At 49.3% G+C, this 14,384-nt stretch overlaps 10 protein-coding genes across 10 annotated transcripts; 7 read left to right on the top strand and 3 right to left on the bottom strand.

Moving 5' to 3' along the window:
* The first annotated feature begins 247 nt into the window (after nucleotides 1–247).
* On the top strand, nucleotides 248–1,080 carry PPTG_01767 (hypothetical protein). The gene has a single exon (XM_008895155.1). The coding sequence runs from the start codon at nucleotides 406–408 to the stop codon at nucleotides 943–945; it is 540 nt and encodes a 179-aa protein (XP_008893403.1). The 5' UTR covers nucleotides 248–405; the 3' UTR covers nucleotides 946–1,080.
* A 754-nt stretch (nucleotides 1,081–1,834) lies between these two features.
* On the bottom strand, nucleotides 1,835–2,356 carry PPTG_01768 (hypothetical protein; the record flags this gene model as incomplete). Its single annotated transcript, XM_008895156.1, has 1 exon — nucleotides 1,835–2,356. The coding sequence occupies one exon, from the start codon at nucleotides 2,354–2,356 to the stop codon at nucleotides 1,835–1,837; it is 522 nt and encodes a 173-aa protein (XP_008893404.1).
* Nucleotides 2,357–2,575: 219 nt separating this feature from the next.
* On the bottom strand, nucleotides 2,576–3,070 carry PPTG_01769 (hypothetical protein; the record flags this gene model as incomplete). The annotated part of the gene is made up of 1 exon (XM_008895157.1): nucleotides 2,576–3,070. One exon carries the CDS (start codon nucleotides 3,068–3,070, stop codon nucleotides 2,576–2,578), a length of 495 nt encoding a protein of 164 aa, XP_008893405.1.
* Nucleotides 3,071–3,162: 92 nt separating this feature from the next.
* On the top strand, nucleotides 3,163–4,514 carry PPTG_01770 (hypothetical protein). The gene is made up of 2 exons (XM_008895158.1): nucleotides 3,163–4,257; nucleotides 4,322–4,514. The coding sequence occupies exons 1-2, from the start codon at nucleotides 3,295–3,297 to the stop codon at nucleotides 4,382–4,384; spliced, it is 1,026 nt and encodes a 341-aa protein (XP_008893406.1). The 5' UTR covers nucleotides 3,163–3,294; the 3' UTR covers nucleotides 4,385–4,514.
* Nucleotides 4,515–4,765: 251 nt separating this feature from the next.
* On the top strand, nucleotides 4,766–5,186 carry PPTG_01771 (hypothetical protein; the record flags this gene model as incomplete). Its single annotated transcript, XM_008895159.1, has 1 exon — nucleotides 4,766–5,186. The coding sequence occupies one exon, from the start codon at nucleotides 4,766–4,768 to the stop codon at nucleotides 5,117–5,119; it is 354 nt and encodes a 117-aa protein (XP_008893407.1). The 3' UTR covers nucleotides 5,120–5,186.
* A 450-nt stretch (nucleotides 5,187–5,636) lies between these two features.
* On the top strand, nucleotides 5,637–6,090 carry PPTG_01772 (hypothetical protein; the record flags this gene model as incomplete). The annotated part of the gene is made up of 1 exon (XM_008895160.1): nucleotides 5,637–6,090. Exon 1 carries the CDS (start codon nucleotides 5,653–5,655, stop codon nucleotides 6,088–6,090), a length of 438 nt encoding a protein of 145 aa, XP_008893408.1. The 5' UTR covers nucleotides 5,637–5,652.
* Nucleotides 6,091–6,301: 211 nt separating this feature from the next.
* Nucleotides 6,302–8,005, top strand: PPTG_01773 (hypothetical protein). The gene has a single exon (XM_008895161.1). The coding sequence runs from the start codon at nucleotides 6,379–6,381 to the stop codon at nucleotides 7,954–7,956; it is 1,578 nt and encodes a 525-aa protein (XP_008893409.1). The 5' UTR covers nucleotides 6,302–6,378; the 3' UTR covers nucleotides 7,957–8,005.
* Nucleotides 8,006–8,073: 68 nt separating this feature from the next.
* Nucleotides 8,074–8,866, bottom strand: PPTG_01774 (hypothetical protein; the record flags this gene model as incomplete). The annotated part of the gene is made up of 1 exon (XM_008895162.1): nucleotides 8,074–8,866. The coding sequence occupies exon 1, from the start codon at nucleotides 8,839–8,841 to the stop codon at nucleotides 8,074–8,076; it is 768 nt and encodes a 255-aa protein (XP_008893410.1). The 5' UTR covers nucleotides 8,842–8,866.
* Nucleotides 8,867–9,001: 135 nt separating this feature from the next.
* Nucleotides 9,002–10,615, top strand: PPTG_01775 (hypothetical protein). The gene has a single exon (XM_008895163.1). It carries the CDS (start codon nucleotides 9,061–9,063, stop codon nucleotides 10,561–10,563), a length of 1,503 nt encoding a protein of 500 aa, XP_008893411.1. The 5' UTR covers nucleotides 9,002–9,060; the 3' UTR covers nucleotides 10,564–10,615.
* Nucleotides 10,616–12,407: 1,792 nt separating this feature from the next.
* PPTG_01776 (hypothetical protein) lies at nucleotides 12,408–14,067 on the top strand. The gene has a single exon (XM_008895164.1). It carries the CDS (start codon nucleotides 12,423–12,425, stop codon nucleotides 13,989–13,991), a length of 1,569 nt encoding a protein of 522 aa, XP_008893412.1. The 5' UTR covers nucleotides 12,408–12,422; the 3' UTR covers nucleotides 13,992–14,067.
* Nucleotides 14,068–14,384: the final 317 nt, after the last annotated feature.

Genomic DNA, 14,384 nt, shown 5'->3' on the forward strand with positions numbered 1-14,384 from the left:
AGGTGAGTCACCGGGGTCGGACTACGGCAAGATCGCTACTGAACAGCGGCTGTCTGTCAGTTGTCGGGGGGAGATTTTTCATGGTTCTGTGTAATGTATTCAACGTACGGAGGCTAAGCGAACACATTTATCTTGCATGACAGCGCTGCAAGATGTGTCACAAGGAAATAGTGGCTACTTTTTTCTCATTATCAAAACGGTGAAGGCGTTATCACTTTTTTTTAAAGCAAATACTTTTTTCAAAGTTGAAGCCGATAGGTTCTTTCGACGTAAGTATCGCACCATCACAACAACTCCAGAAACGTCCGACTTGAGAAATATACGCTTTCGTGGGTTCCCAAGCTTGCTGCAAGTGGGGATGCTCGAAAACTACTCCTCATCGAAGAATTAGCTTTCCAAGACGCAATGGACCCTCACTTCAGTATTATCGAACGCAACATGCTTCGCAACCCGCCAGCACTTGCATGGCGCGTCGGCCACGCTGGGAACCGAGATGCTTTGGTTCGCGCTCGTCTGACAAACGTGTACTTTGAAACCGACCAGGATTTCCAACGAGCTAAACGCCAACAAGTCGACTGGTGCAACCGCGATCCAACCGCGTTCCTCTCGGTTTTTACGAGCAAGGCGCATGCAGAAATGTGGGGAAGGAAACTGCTCGACAAAGGAGACGTGTGGATCTATCCGGTGGACACGTACGGACTCACCGTCTTCCCCACGCACACCGGTGAACTCTTGATTTTGGGTGAAATTCCGAGAACTAATATCGGCGAGGGAGAGCAAGTGCCCCAACTAGTCGAGGATGAGTTGCTAGTTGAAGACATACCTGGTGAAGAAGGACTGGTACACAACGAGCGCACAGGTCTCAACTACGAACCTGGTGACGAAGCAGCCGAGGAAGAAGACGAAGACTGGGTGGACTTCGCCGAGTATCAGATGGATCATTAGATCTCATGAGATTCATCTTGGCTTTTCGACCTAGCCACTGAGTATATACAACACAGTTCACTACTTGTTAACCTCCTTTACTCGTTAGGCATTCGAACTCATTTAGGCGCCAGGAAGCTCGTAGGCCTCCGTTCATTTATTCTTCGCATCTCGTACGAGCTGTAGCCTCTTGTCAGGTGGATGCAACGTCCCCTTCTTGTATTGTGCTTTCAGCCAAACATCGTCAAACCCCTCGTAACGGAGGTATCGCGGATCTTCCTTCAGTTGCTCAATAGTTTTCCCTGCCCAGCTATTTTTCTTGAACAAAGTCTGGGGGGATTCTCCTGCTGCTAACCAAGATCTGTGCTCCAGCTTTTTCGAGAGCGTATGCATTTTCTGCTTCTCCGCCAACGCGCTCAGCCTCATCAATGTCTCCGGTCCCAATATACCCCGCTCTTCGTAGGCGCCACCCGTTGTTCTGGCAGCTCGTAGAGCCCTGTTGCTTGGAATTGACCTTCGGCTTGTTGTGAGTCCCGACAGTTCGACATGGTTGGAGAATGTCAGAGCCTCACTGGTTGGCACAAAGGCTATACCGATCAACAAGACTACGAAGCTCTGCCCCATAACTTACATGCAATAGTGACGTGGTGTAAAGGGAGAAGCAGTAAGTTTGGTAAGTAAAACGTCGTCGACGATCGAAAAATTGTATTTCCCGGAAAGGGAAAGGAGCTATTACGTTTTGGAGTGATAAACGTAATCCATGATGATGATGCGGTACAAGCGATCACAATCTAAAAAGGGTCATACTCGAGTTCATCTCATGAGTCATGAGTCATGAATATCTACAACCAATCACGAGAATCGAGAACATCAACGTGTATTTGCACAAGATTTCAATGGCATTTAACTCTCACTTTGTATTCTCGACCTCCAGCAGCGCAGGTGTCTGCGTCTTGGATTGTTCCTCCGTGAGTTTCGTCACGGCGTAGTCGATGCCCAAGCCGACCACTCCCCACTTAATGGGACGGAGCCACCCACGCACACGACGCCAACGACCGACGAGCGGGTAGACGGAGTTGAGCGTTGTGCCGTACACTGCGAAGGCCGCTGGGGCCAACTTGGCGTCACGCGCGACTTTGCTCGTCTCTTCATTTTTGCCGTCATTAAAATACGACGTACCCCACACCAACAGTTCGGCACCCGTGACGCCTAACACCAAGGGATAAACCATGAGCTTCGGGAGCTTTTCGGCCGTCTTCTTGGTCAGGTACGCGATGCCTTTGGCGCGTTTGTGCGAGCTCACGACCTTGGCGAACTGCAGGCCACCGGCCATGACCGAGAAGCCGGCGTAGTGCTTGGAGTCGCGGTTCACGAAGCGCTGCCATCGGTGCTGCGCATGCGCGGCGTGGTCGAAAACCTTGCTTGGCGTCATGGCGATTCTCGTGTCAGAATGAGTTTGGCATAAACTGTGCCATTTTGTGCCACAAATTGGGGCCACCGTGGCACGTACCGATGATTTGCTCCGACCTCAGCGCTCCGATTCTTGGAATCGATGGCGATGAAACTCACGTGTTATGGGGAGAAGGTTGTGTTCACTATACTGCACATGTATTTCATCTAATGTAAGTTTACGGACAAACTCTAGTCGAAATCATTGCTCAAAGCGGGTTGATGCTTGGTAGCTCAGTAGCGCCTGCTCTTCTTCGTGCTGGCGCATTGCGTCCTCGAATTTCAAGCGATGATAGATGCTGAAGACGTAATCAGCTCCGTAGCCGAGAGCAGCGAGTCCAAGAGCACCCTTGGCCATGGCACGGGAGCCGCGGTGCACGTTGAGTAGAGCTCCACAGACTGGCAAAGCCATGAGCACGTTGTCCCGTGAGAAGTCCTGGCGGTAGTGCGACACAGCAGCGATCGATAGTTTCATGCCGGCAATGCCAACGGCGGCAGAACACACAAGCAGCGGCACCTTAGGACCTGTGCGGCGCATCGCGAGGGCCACACGTTGGCCGGTAGGCAGTAGTTTGTCTTTGATAGCATGGAGCTCCTTGCCCGTCTGGAAGGCAGTGAAGAGCGCCGAGCAAGTGACGAAGGTGCCCAGATCCTCCTCAGCGAAGCGCGCCCACCGCTGCTGCAGTGACATCTCCATGCTTCACAGGCCCAAGCGATGCAACAGCAATGTTAAATGAAGTTGTCACATCCCCTCCATTTTTAACATTTGTGTGCACCACACACTGCAACGCAACGAACACAAACTGCATCCGGTGGCAATAGTACAATTAACATATTCGGGTAATGGAATGTGGCAATCGCAACCATTCCTGCGCAACTTGACCCCGACCGTGATCGCCGTTCTCCGCCCCCTTCCTGCCTATGGACGCGCTGCCCACTCCGTCTCCTGCTGCTGACAGCGGCATTGCATCGCTGCGGAATGCGCTAGCCACTAAGGAGCGCCTCCCGTCGGCCGCCAGCGCCGCCATCGACGCGTTCCTGGCCACGACGCAGCGACTACAGCACCGCGACAGTCGTTCGGGCGCCTCAGGCTTCGAACGCGAGTACATGGAGCTCTGCTGGAGCATCGATAAAGCTCCAGGCTATGAGGCAGCGCTGACGGTGCAAACTAAAGCAACCAAGGCCAAAAACCGGTACCGAGACGTGTTACCGTTTGAGAAGACGCGTGTGAAGCTGCAAACAGCGTCATCTCAACCTGGAGACGACTACATCAACGCCAATTACATTGACGGAGGCTACATCGCCTGCTGTGCGCCGGTACCTGCTGCTATCCGCGACTTCTGGCACATGATATGGCAGTGCGACGTACACGTAGTGCTCATGCTCACAAACTTTGTCGAAAGTGAGCGACTGAAAGCCGATTTGTATTGGGACCCACGAGGGGAGACCGTGGACTTTGACGGCATAACAGTCAAGTTGATGGATGAACAGCATCCTACAAGCTTGGGATTCATTGTCAGGAGGCTTAAGGTCTGGAAGGATGGGAGCGGAGAGAGTCGTGTCATTCAGCATATTCAGCTGACGACGTGGCCTGATCACGGCGTGTTACGTGACTTCCGAGTAGTTGCACCAATGCTCGATGCAGTCAACAGCTACCGCGACGAGGCATCGAGACGCTATAAGGTGGATACGAGAGTTGTGGTGCACTGTAGTGCTGGCATTGGACGCTCCGGCACGTTCATCGCCATAGATATCCTGTTGAAGCAGCTACGTCAAGCTCTGATGGATAGAGCGGGCAGTGCGGAGGCGATGAAGCAGGCGCTGGACATCCCGCGAGTCGTCTACAGTCTGCGATCACAGCGACCTGGCATGGTACAAACCCCGGTACGTTCTTTACTTTTTTTTGGAGTTGCAGGTACTAACACTCGTGTTTGAACGGCTTATGTAGGGACAGTATCAAATGATTTACCAGTATTTAGCTGCCGTGGTTAGCGACAACCAGCCTTGGTGATCGATGGTAGATACTCATTAATGTGGGAGAAATAGGAATACCGTCTGTATTTAAATCCCTCCGCTGTGACTTCAATGCAGTTTTCTTAACGATCTTCATCGTGTTGCGTTTCTGGATCTTACGCAGTGCCACAGAACGCAGATGCTTGTCGAAGCCATTGAGGATCTCATCAGAGTCCACTAGCGTCACATCCAAGTGCTTGGACGTCTGTGGATACATGTGTACCAGGTCCTGGAGCACCAAATCATACAATTCGGCGCAGAATTCGATGCCTGTGGGGCCGCCGCCTACGACTTGAAGAATGTGATCAAGGCGAATAACCCAGTCACGATTCGATGTGACGCAAAGGAGTTGCTGCTCTTCTTAGCGAAGAAGGACGGGATGTGGCTGGATGAAGCTGGCGCCGCAGCAGTGGAGCTCGATGCCCTTGAATATTCACAAGCTTTCGAGCTCATGGATCCGTCGCTGCGGCTTAATAACGCTAGATACTTCGGGGCGAATTTTAAGCCTAGCGAAGGCGAAATTCACGTGCTGGTGGTGGTTCCGAAAGCCACGGAAGAGCTTGTTTTACCTGCGTTTGAGTATGAAGACAACCAACGGGAGCAACAAAGCGACGGTGCTGTGGTGTCAGGCGATGGAATCGAGAGACAAACCCGTAAACTTAGCGCACCATTGCAGATTTCGGACTTGACACTCGAAAGAGGAGTTCCATCCACCTCGAAAAGCTACTGTTGAAGCGTTTGCTGACCTTCTCGAGCGAAAGTCTGTGATACTCATTTGTGCGCCACCTCTATCTGAAAAAACGGCCATGTATCATCTGCTATATAACCACTTCGTGCACACTAAGCCGAACACACTAATCGCCCGAGTATCCGCGAATTTGACACCCACATCCGTCGATTTCTGTGAGTACTTTAAGTCGATCTATAACTGCGGTTTTCAAGATTTCAATACGTCCAAGTTGGATCGCGTGGTGTTGATCGATGATGCATAGATCACGTGTGATGATGACTTGCTGTGGAATGGCTACATCAAAAACACTTTGGACGGAGAAAATCCTGGTATGCGCTTCGTTCTTTTCTCGTCCTGTGGCAACTTGGATTCCTATCGCATCATCCCTCCTGAGAACACTTTCGGATTGGATTCGAAGCCTGGTTTGCACCTTACACGTGTGGAACTGGACGAAATGGTTCACAGCAGCTGTGTAGCAATAGTATGTGACCCCGTTTGGATCATGTGCTTACAGCATATCCGATATAGCCCGATCAATGCTTACTTTTTTGAGTCTCAAGTTTCGTTCGATGAGAGTAGGAATGATTAGCGCTGGAGACATGGAGATGGAACTTCGCTCTCCTGGATTACTGGAGTATAGTGGTGCCAGTTATCGGGGCATCGCGACTCCTGATGCTTTGGAACGAGTGAAGCAAGCTCATGACTTATCGGCTGAATCGTATCGGAAGATATACGAAGCAATTAATGTTGTTGCTTCTGGAAAGGTTGTGCATTCGCATGATTGGCCTACAAGTCAAAATACAGTGGAACTATTGACCAAGTATGGTTTCCTATACGAGGACCAGACGAAACAACTCCAGTTCCCATCAAACGTGCATCTAAAGATCTGGTTGCAATCTACCCGAACGCACCCAATGGGCTACCACTGCATGGCATCAGATATCTGGAGTGGCACCGTGTTATTGCACGCTTAAGCAAGTAAAAGCTTCGGGCTTTAATTGACCTGAACACCAGATTCAAACCAGATTCAAATGGTTATACGACGCACAACGTCTGCTTACCTCTCAAGATGCATGTAGTGAAAGTAGCAACGTATCCGTTTTCCTTAAAAGGATACAAGTTCGTTAAAAAAAATTAATGTCCTCCGGATTGGCACATTTTCAAGCTTCAGTAGCCAATCGGAAGAGGCGAGCGAACTATCTTGATCGGATTTTCAGTAACCGCCCTGCTCTATTGTAGACTCCATTTGAACAACACGCTGGATGGCACACAAGAAGTCTCGCACAATGCGCGTCTCTCTTTTAAATGCCCCTATGAGCTCAGAGAGCTCGTGTTGCCGTGATCCAAGGCGCTCGGGCGCAACAACCATTCCCCAGAGCTCCCTAGAAACGTTACTCTCTCCACAGGGTGGATATCTTTCGTTCGCATTGGAACCATCTTCACCAAGGCTTGAGCATCCAAGATGTAGCAAATATTGGGCAATCTTTCAGCTAAATACAGTGCAGCGAATTGTATCGGCGATTGTCTTAGCTCCGCTCGTGACGGTCTTCTTATGGCTTTCACCGGCTTTTGCAACATCAACGGTTTGCAGCTTTGTAACAAGCGCATGTTCGTACGAATACGCGTGGCTATCGAATCGAATTCGCTTACGGATTATCACGCGGCTTGAAGCTCTGGAAGGCGTTTGGAACGAAAACTCTACCGGATCTAACAGTACTTTTATATCCAGTCAGACTGTCGAGGCAGACGCCATAACTGGCAGGAACTTCTCGTCACAGTCTCAACGTGTAAGTACTGATCTTCACAGTAGAGCGCTGCAATCATCGCAGACGGACATTCGCTCGCGTCTGGAAGAGCAAGAACAAGAGGATATTGCACATGTCGACGAGGCGCTGTGTACACTAGAAACACGACTAAAACGCCACGCTGTAAGTGAGATAGCATTACTCTATTTCAACGACACCGATAAACTGGCAGCGGGGTGTGTCTCAGTGGTTATATGCGCTGCGTCGTCTACGTTATTCCTCTTATCCATTGGGCACGCCCAGGCACTCCAGGCCACTGAATTCTACGAGTCTCGTTGGTTCTACGCCATTGCAACAAGCTTCGTTGCTGGGTTCTGTGCTTGTCTGGCGCCTGATTGGCAGTACGCGTTCACGATTCTCGTGCAGTATGGAGTGTTTACTGTCCTGACGATGTATTCTACAGGATGTCCACTGAATGACTTCAGTTGCGGCATTGGACTAGAACCCGAAGTGGCTTTTCTGATTGGTATACTATTGCTGCTCATCTGCCGGTTTACTGCCTGCCGGAGCGGTATTGAGGCTTTTCTATCGTTCATATTAGACGTGCTGGGTCTTCTTTATATCTCCGGAACATTGTCCATACTCGTGGCTTTCGTGGACGATGAACGGAAAGTATTATACCGTGAGTTACTTATCGCTTTGCTGTACATCGTTTGGGCAGCCGATACTGGCGCTTATATCACGGGAAAAACACTGGAGCTGACCAAGTATCCGTACCATAACCCGCTTGCCGCGCATTTATCTAAGAATAAGGACTATGAAGGAACTCTTGGAGCTGTGGTGTTTGGAATTGGTGCGATGGCTGTGGTTTCTAAAGCTCTAGATCTTCCGGGATCGTTTGGTTCCAAAGTGCTATTTACTATCGTAGCGGTGATCACTGGAAGAATAGGAGATTTGTTTGAGAGTCTGTTGAAGCGCGCTGCAGGTGTGAAAGACTCTGGCAAACTCATCCCTGGTCATGGCGGTATGCTGGATCGTATTGACGCGTTGATGTTTGCTACTCTAATATTCTCGCGTTATTACCATGTTGTTTGACGCCGTAATTTACCACTAACATTTTAAATTGATATAAAAAATATTTGCTTTTTTTTGTAACAAATCTGCATGAAAAAAAGTCCTGGGTGAGTAGAACTGCTTATAAAATCTCGATATTCACCATAGTCCTTCCGGTCCCATGGAGCGTGTTATCGGCCTCTTTACTCCCGATAACTCGTCAAACGTTGTTATAGTGGAGCGATGTTGCACGGCTAATTTCTTCGCTGAATGCTCAACTTTGTCCATGTTGTCGTCAGCCACCTCCAGCAGAACAAGCTGCCGTAAGTTAGTCGCAGGCTCTACCGGCATTGCAGACGGACACCCGCAGAGCGCATCGCATAGCAACGAGATATCCCCCAGCCACGATAGTTTCTGCTTTACCCGACTTATCATTCTAGCTGGAGTGACGTCATCAAGTTGAGCTGATCTCTGAGCGATTCTCATCTCCAGGTGCCTCACATGGGCAACAATACCAGCGCGAGAACCGTGCTTCTTCTCCAGAAGAGACCACGCTTCCAGAGCGCTCAAATCCGTCCTAACGCTATCGTCTTGCTGCTCAACAGGTTGAGGATCGAGCTGTGCTCTCTCTCGGAGAGTGACGAACCTTCCGGTGCTCGCTTCACCAATGTCGTGCTCCGTCTCCGATGCATCAGAATCCTCACTTAGTGCTTCTAGCAGCAAACGTTTTTCGCCCGCACAATCCAACTTACGCAGCACTCGCTCATAATACGCCCTTGGAGTGGACGTTGCCAGCTTCTCCCCCAACTCACGCCACTTTCTCTCCAATGCTTCCACCTCGTTTACCAGCGGCCCATATTCATTCTCGAGCCGCTGTACTTCGTCACACATACGCAGCACCTTATTCTCTAGCGCACTAGTGCTCATTCTTCAAAAGCTTCTTCCCCGTTAGAGACAATTGCCAAGTGCGACCAAAAAGCCAAAAAGTTACCCAAAGTTGAAGTTGGCTGCTGCCACACAAAATGTAACAAGCCAATCATAACGAGAGTTATTGTTTACAAACGTGCAGTAAACATTAATTTTTAGACTAAAATAAAATTTAGTCGCCACTCATCATCGTCGTGACCACCGACACTTCGGGCCGTCATGGCCTCAAGGGAGCCTCCGCGCGCCTCTAATACAATGGCAATCAACTCCCCGCACATCACTCCATACACTCGTGAGGTATCTGTGTCCCCACGGTCAAGTTCCTCTCGTAATGGAGTCCCAAAGTCACATTTATCCGAGTTTTTACGTCGCAATGTCGTACAACGTGTGATTTCCGCCGTGATCTTAGCGCCAGCCGTGACGGTATTTCTATGGCTGTCACCAGCGTTTGCAACGACGACAGTATGCAGCTTTTTGACCAGTACCTGCTCGTACGAGTACGCGTGCTTGGCCAACCGCATTCGACTACGAATCCTGACGAGGTTAGAGGCCATGGAAGGCCCCAGTGAAGTAAGCAGGTGCTCTCAGTACAGCGATACGCTATATCATCATACGCGGAGTCATGCGAGTGAAAGTGAAGACGAGAGTCGAACACCGAGACGTAGTATGGACTCCACAAGGATACGGAGTACTGGACGTGAGTCGCATGTGACTGCAAGGGAATTGCAGGCGGAGAGGGAGAACAGAGAGATCGCAGTTGTGGACTGCGAGTTACGAGACCAAGAAAACCGGTTAAACCGGTGTGCAGTCACTGAATTAGCTGCCCGATACTTTGACGGACATGAATGGATCGCTGCAGTGTGGGTGGCACTCTTTATAAGCGTCATCATTAGCGTCATGCTGCTCTTATCGATACAGCGGATACCGCAACTGCACCGAACGGAATTCTACGGATACCGATGGATGTTCGCCATCGCTACCGGTTTTGTGGTCGGTATTTCGGCGTGTTTTACGCCAGATTGGCAGTACGGCGTCGTCATGCTCATCAAATACGTGGTATTTATCTTCCTCACCCTACACTCCACTGTGTGCCCCATGAACAAACCAGATTGCGATTTTCAAATGGGTACATCGCACGTGTTCCTCATTGGCTTCCTCGCTGTCCTTGTGTTCCGCTTCGCTTCGTCACGTAGTAATGCCGAAGCGTTCGTGACGTTTATGTTGGATGTGGTGGGGCTGGTGTATATTACTGGTAGTCTGTCCATTCTCGTGTCTTTTGTGGACGACGATATTCGTATTCTCTACCGGAAATTACTGATCGCGTTGCTGTACATTGTGTGGGCTTCGGATACTGGCGCGTATCTAGTGGGTAAAACGCTCGCATTCTTCAATTACCCGTACTATAACCCACTTGCAGCGCATTTATCTAAGAACAAGGACTACGAAGGCACAGTCGGTGCGATTGTGTTTGGGATTATGGCGATGATTGCAGCGTCCGATGTCTTGGATTTACCGGGATCGTTCGGTACGAAAGTGACGTATACGGTTATCGCAGTAATAGCTGGAAGACTGGGAGATTTATTTGAGAGTTTGTTGAAACGCGCTGCGGGAGTTAAAGACTCGGGTAAGTTGATCCCAGGACATGGAGGCGCACTGGACCGTATCGACGCATTGATGTTTGCCACGATAGTATTTTCTCGTTACTATGCTTTACACACCTAATACTACTACTAGTAGTACTTAATTAAAGGAATGGAAAAATATTTTCGAGTGATTTTGATTGGATAGCATTCAGACGAAAAAAAGCCATTAAAATTTTAATGGGTTATTTTCGTCTGAATGACATCCCAGCCAATCAACATGCGTGACGACGAGATTTTGGAACTAAGTTGAATGCCAACCAAATTTATATCATTACGACCACAATGTGACTTTTTTGAGTTGGCTCCGAATAACCCAAATAAACCTTGCCGTTGGATGGCATTCGGACGATAATAACCCATTATAATTTTTAATGGTTTTTTTCGTCTGAATGCCATCCAACGGCAAGCGACATTTTCATCCGAAAGTTCGTTGTCGTTGAGTATTTATAAAATATGGATCGAGATCAAAACGAAGCCGTGATAACTTTGAGTCGAATCACTTTTTTTTAAGTTCGCCGCATGACAGCTTTCCATACGCCCAAGAAATGACACCAATGCAGGCTGCTACGTTGTCTTGGACTTGAGTTTTTTTCCGTCACAATGCAGTGCAACGCATTGCATCGACTGTGATTTTAGCGCCACTGGTGGCGGTGTTTTTGTGGCAATCCCCTGCGTTCACAACGATCACAGTGTGTAGCTTCGCTACCAGCGTATGCTCTTACGAGTATGCATGCCTAGCGAACCGGATTCGACTGAGGATTCTAGCGGGATTACAGACACTTGAGCGTATGAGCAACAGCACGGAGACTGATGAAAATAATCCAAGTAACCATGACGAACGTCTCGATAACCACGATGCTGCTGCTTTTGAGTCACATACTCAAGAAATACTTCACCATCGAGCGGTAACCAGCCTTGCGCAGAGGTTTTTCTACGGCTATTACGTACCAGCTGCAGCTTGTGTTGCGATAGTTTTGTGCCTACTGCGTTTCTTTTGGCGATGCAGTGGCTTGAGATGCTTCAGTCGACTGAATTTTACGAGCATCGCTGGGAAATTGCAGTTATCACGAGCTTCATCGCCGGGTTTTGTGCGTGTATGGCACCGGACTGGAAGTTTGCAATCGTGACATTGATAAATTACTTTGTTTTCCTTCTCCTCATGGCGCATTCGGTGATATGTTCAACGGTTGAGGGGGAATGTAAGGCGAAGATAACGTCGACTCAATTCCTTTTCGGCGGTGTAATAATCCTCCTCTTTTTCCGGTTTAATTTCATCAGCTACCGATGCAGAAGCGTTCGTGTCGTTCATGCTGGATATACTGGGGTTGGTCTATGTGGTGGGGACTCTATCCGTGATCGTCGCCTTCGCGGATGATAACAACCGTCCATTGTATCGAAAACTACTGATAGCGTTACTTTACGTTGTTTGGGCGTCCGATACTGGAGCTTACGTGGTCGGTAAAACACTAGCGTATTTTAAGTACCGGTATTACCATCCATTGGCCCCACCTTTGTCCAAGAGCAAAGACTACGAAGGCACATTGGACACCGTTGTTTTCGGGATTGTAGCCATGATAACAGCGTCCAAAATCCTTAGATCTACCTGGTTCATTGGGCACGGAAATCGCTTATACCATCACGGCAGTGATCTTTGGGAGACTAGGAGATCTATTTGAGAGCTTGCTGAAGCGCGCTGCTGACTCAGGAACATTGATCCCAGGCCACGGAGGCTCGCTGGATCGTATTGACGCCCTCGTGTTCGCCACCATCGTCTTCTCACGCTACTATGGACTCAAAATCTGAGTGTAGCCATGTGTAGTGTAGCCATGTTCAGAACAACTTCAACAAAAAGAAAACGGTCATCCGGATAACTTATCCGGATTGTGTCGTCAGGTGGCCGCTCTCAGTTCATTTGTCTCTTTGCAGACTCGTGACATCATGGCGTTTAATGGCGTAGAAAGATTCATTGGCGTGTATCACACTACCACTACAGACAACATCAGACCCGTGACTGTGTCACCTGAAGAGATGCAGAACTCTCCACAGGCAAATTTTCCCTACCTGGAGGAGCAGATTGGGCCGTTAATGGAAATTCAACGTTCCAGTCGACAATGGAGCGACTTTTTCCGTCGCAATGCAGTACAACGCATTATTTCAGCGACGGTATTGGCACCAGCAGTAACGATTTTTCTGTGGTTGTCACCAGCGTTTGCAACCACGACGGTCTGCAGCTTCATGATCAGTACGTGTGCGTACGAATACGCGTGTCTGGCCAACCGTATCCGACTGCGAATTCTCACTCAGATGAAGGTGATGGAGGGACTAATGAACGACAGTGAGCGTCGTTTGGGCAATTTTACGTCACTGAATAACACGCGTAGCAACCACAGCGTCACGAGCAGCAGGGACTCCGAAGTTGATCCTGAACCGCCTTCACCTGTTGAGAGTGTTATCTCAATTAACTCGATACGGACGAGAACGAGAACTTCACAGCCGGATGCGAGGGCAATCCAGGAAGAACGGGAGAACCGTGAGATTGCGATTGTGGACGATGAATTGAGAGATCAGGAGGACAGGATACACCGCTGTGCCGTAACTGGTGTCGCAGTGCAGTATTTTGAAGGACATGTGTGGTGGGCAGCAGCTTTTGTGTCGATTCCTGTGTGTATGGTGACATCTGCTGTGTTTTTGCTATCGATCCAGTGGGTGGATACGTTCGAATCGACCGAGTTTTATACGTATCGGTGGTTTTTTGCCATCCCGACGGGGTATGTGGTCGCGCTGTGTGCGTGTTTGACGCCGGATTGGCAGTACTCGGTGATCACGTTGATAAAATACGGCGTCTTCACCATTCTAACGTTACATTCGACAGCATGTCCGATGAACGAACTGGACTGTAATTTACTGATGGGTACATCAGAGATTTTCCTCGGTGGGATGGTAGTTATCCTGGTATTTCGTTTTGCTTCGACATCTGGTAAGGCTGAGGCTTTCGTAAGCTTTATGCTGGATATCGTTGGGTTATTATACGTGACTGGAACACTGTCGATCCTAGTGGCTTTCGTCGATGATAACCACCGCACTTTATACCGTAAATTACTAATTGCGTTGCTTTACATCGTCTGGGCGTCCGATACGGGAGCATATCTAATTGGTAAAGTTCTCGACTACTTCCACTACCCGTACTACAATCCCCTAGCAGCGCACTTGTCGAAGAACAAGGACTATGAAGGCACTCTGGGCGCGATCATCTTCGGTATCATAACTATGGTAGTGGCTTCCGAACTATTGGACTTGCCCGGCTCTTTCGAGATGAAAGTTGGTTTTACAGTTTTAGCAGTCGTCGTCGGACGAATGGGTGATTTATTTGAGAGCTTGTTAAAGCGAGCTGCGGGGGTCAAAGACTCTGGAACGCTCATCCCTGGTCATGGAGGCGTATTGGATCGGATCGACGCGCTCATGTTTGCCACAATCGTTTTCTCACGCTACTACGCTTTGCAGTCTTGAGAAGCCCGTTTCAGCAGATTTAGGTGTTTAATCCCTTCAATCGACGTTGAAATTATTTTTGTTTAGACATGTTTAAACAAAACAGCGCCCGGCTCATGCCGAAAAAGCCGGTCCATCCCACTTGACTTCCGCGGTGCTTGCACCTTATCCAGCGATGGTACCCGAGCAGCGCCCCACAAGCCAGCACGAGACCGCAGGCATCCCGATCATGCCGCAGCCGTCGACAGACGTGCAAAACTCTCCGCTCACGAGCTCTTACCACAGCCTCCAGCAGTCGCCCCCGCCTCAGACACGAAGTCAGTTGTGGACTGCGAGTTACGAGACCAAGAAAACCGGTTAAACCGGTGTGCAGTCACTGAATTAGCTGCCCGATACTTTGACGGACATGAATGG

Source organism: Phytophthora parasitica (genome assembly GCF_000247585.1).
Source record: "Phytophthora parasitica INRA-310 unplaced genomic scaffold supercont2.3, whole genome shotgun sequence".
NCBI lineage: Eukaryota > Oomycota > Peronosporomycetes > Peronosporales > Peronosporaceae > Phytophthora > Phytophthora nicotianae.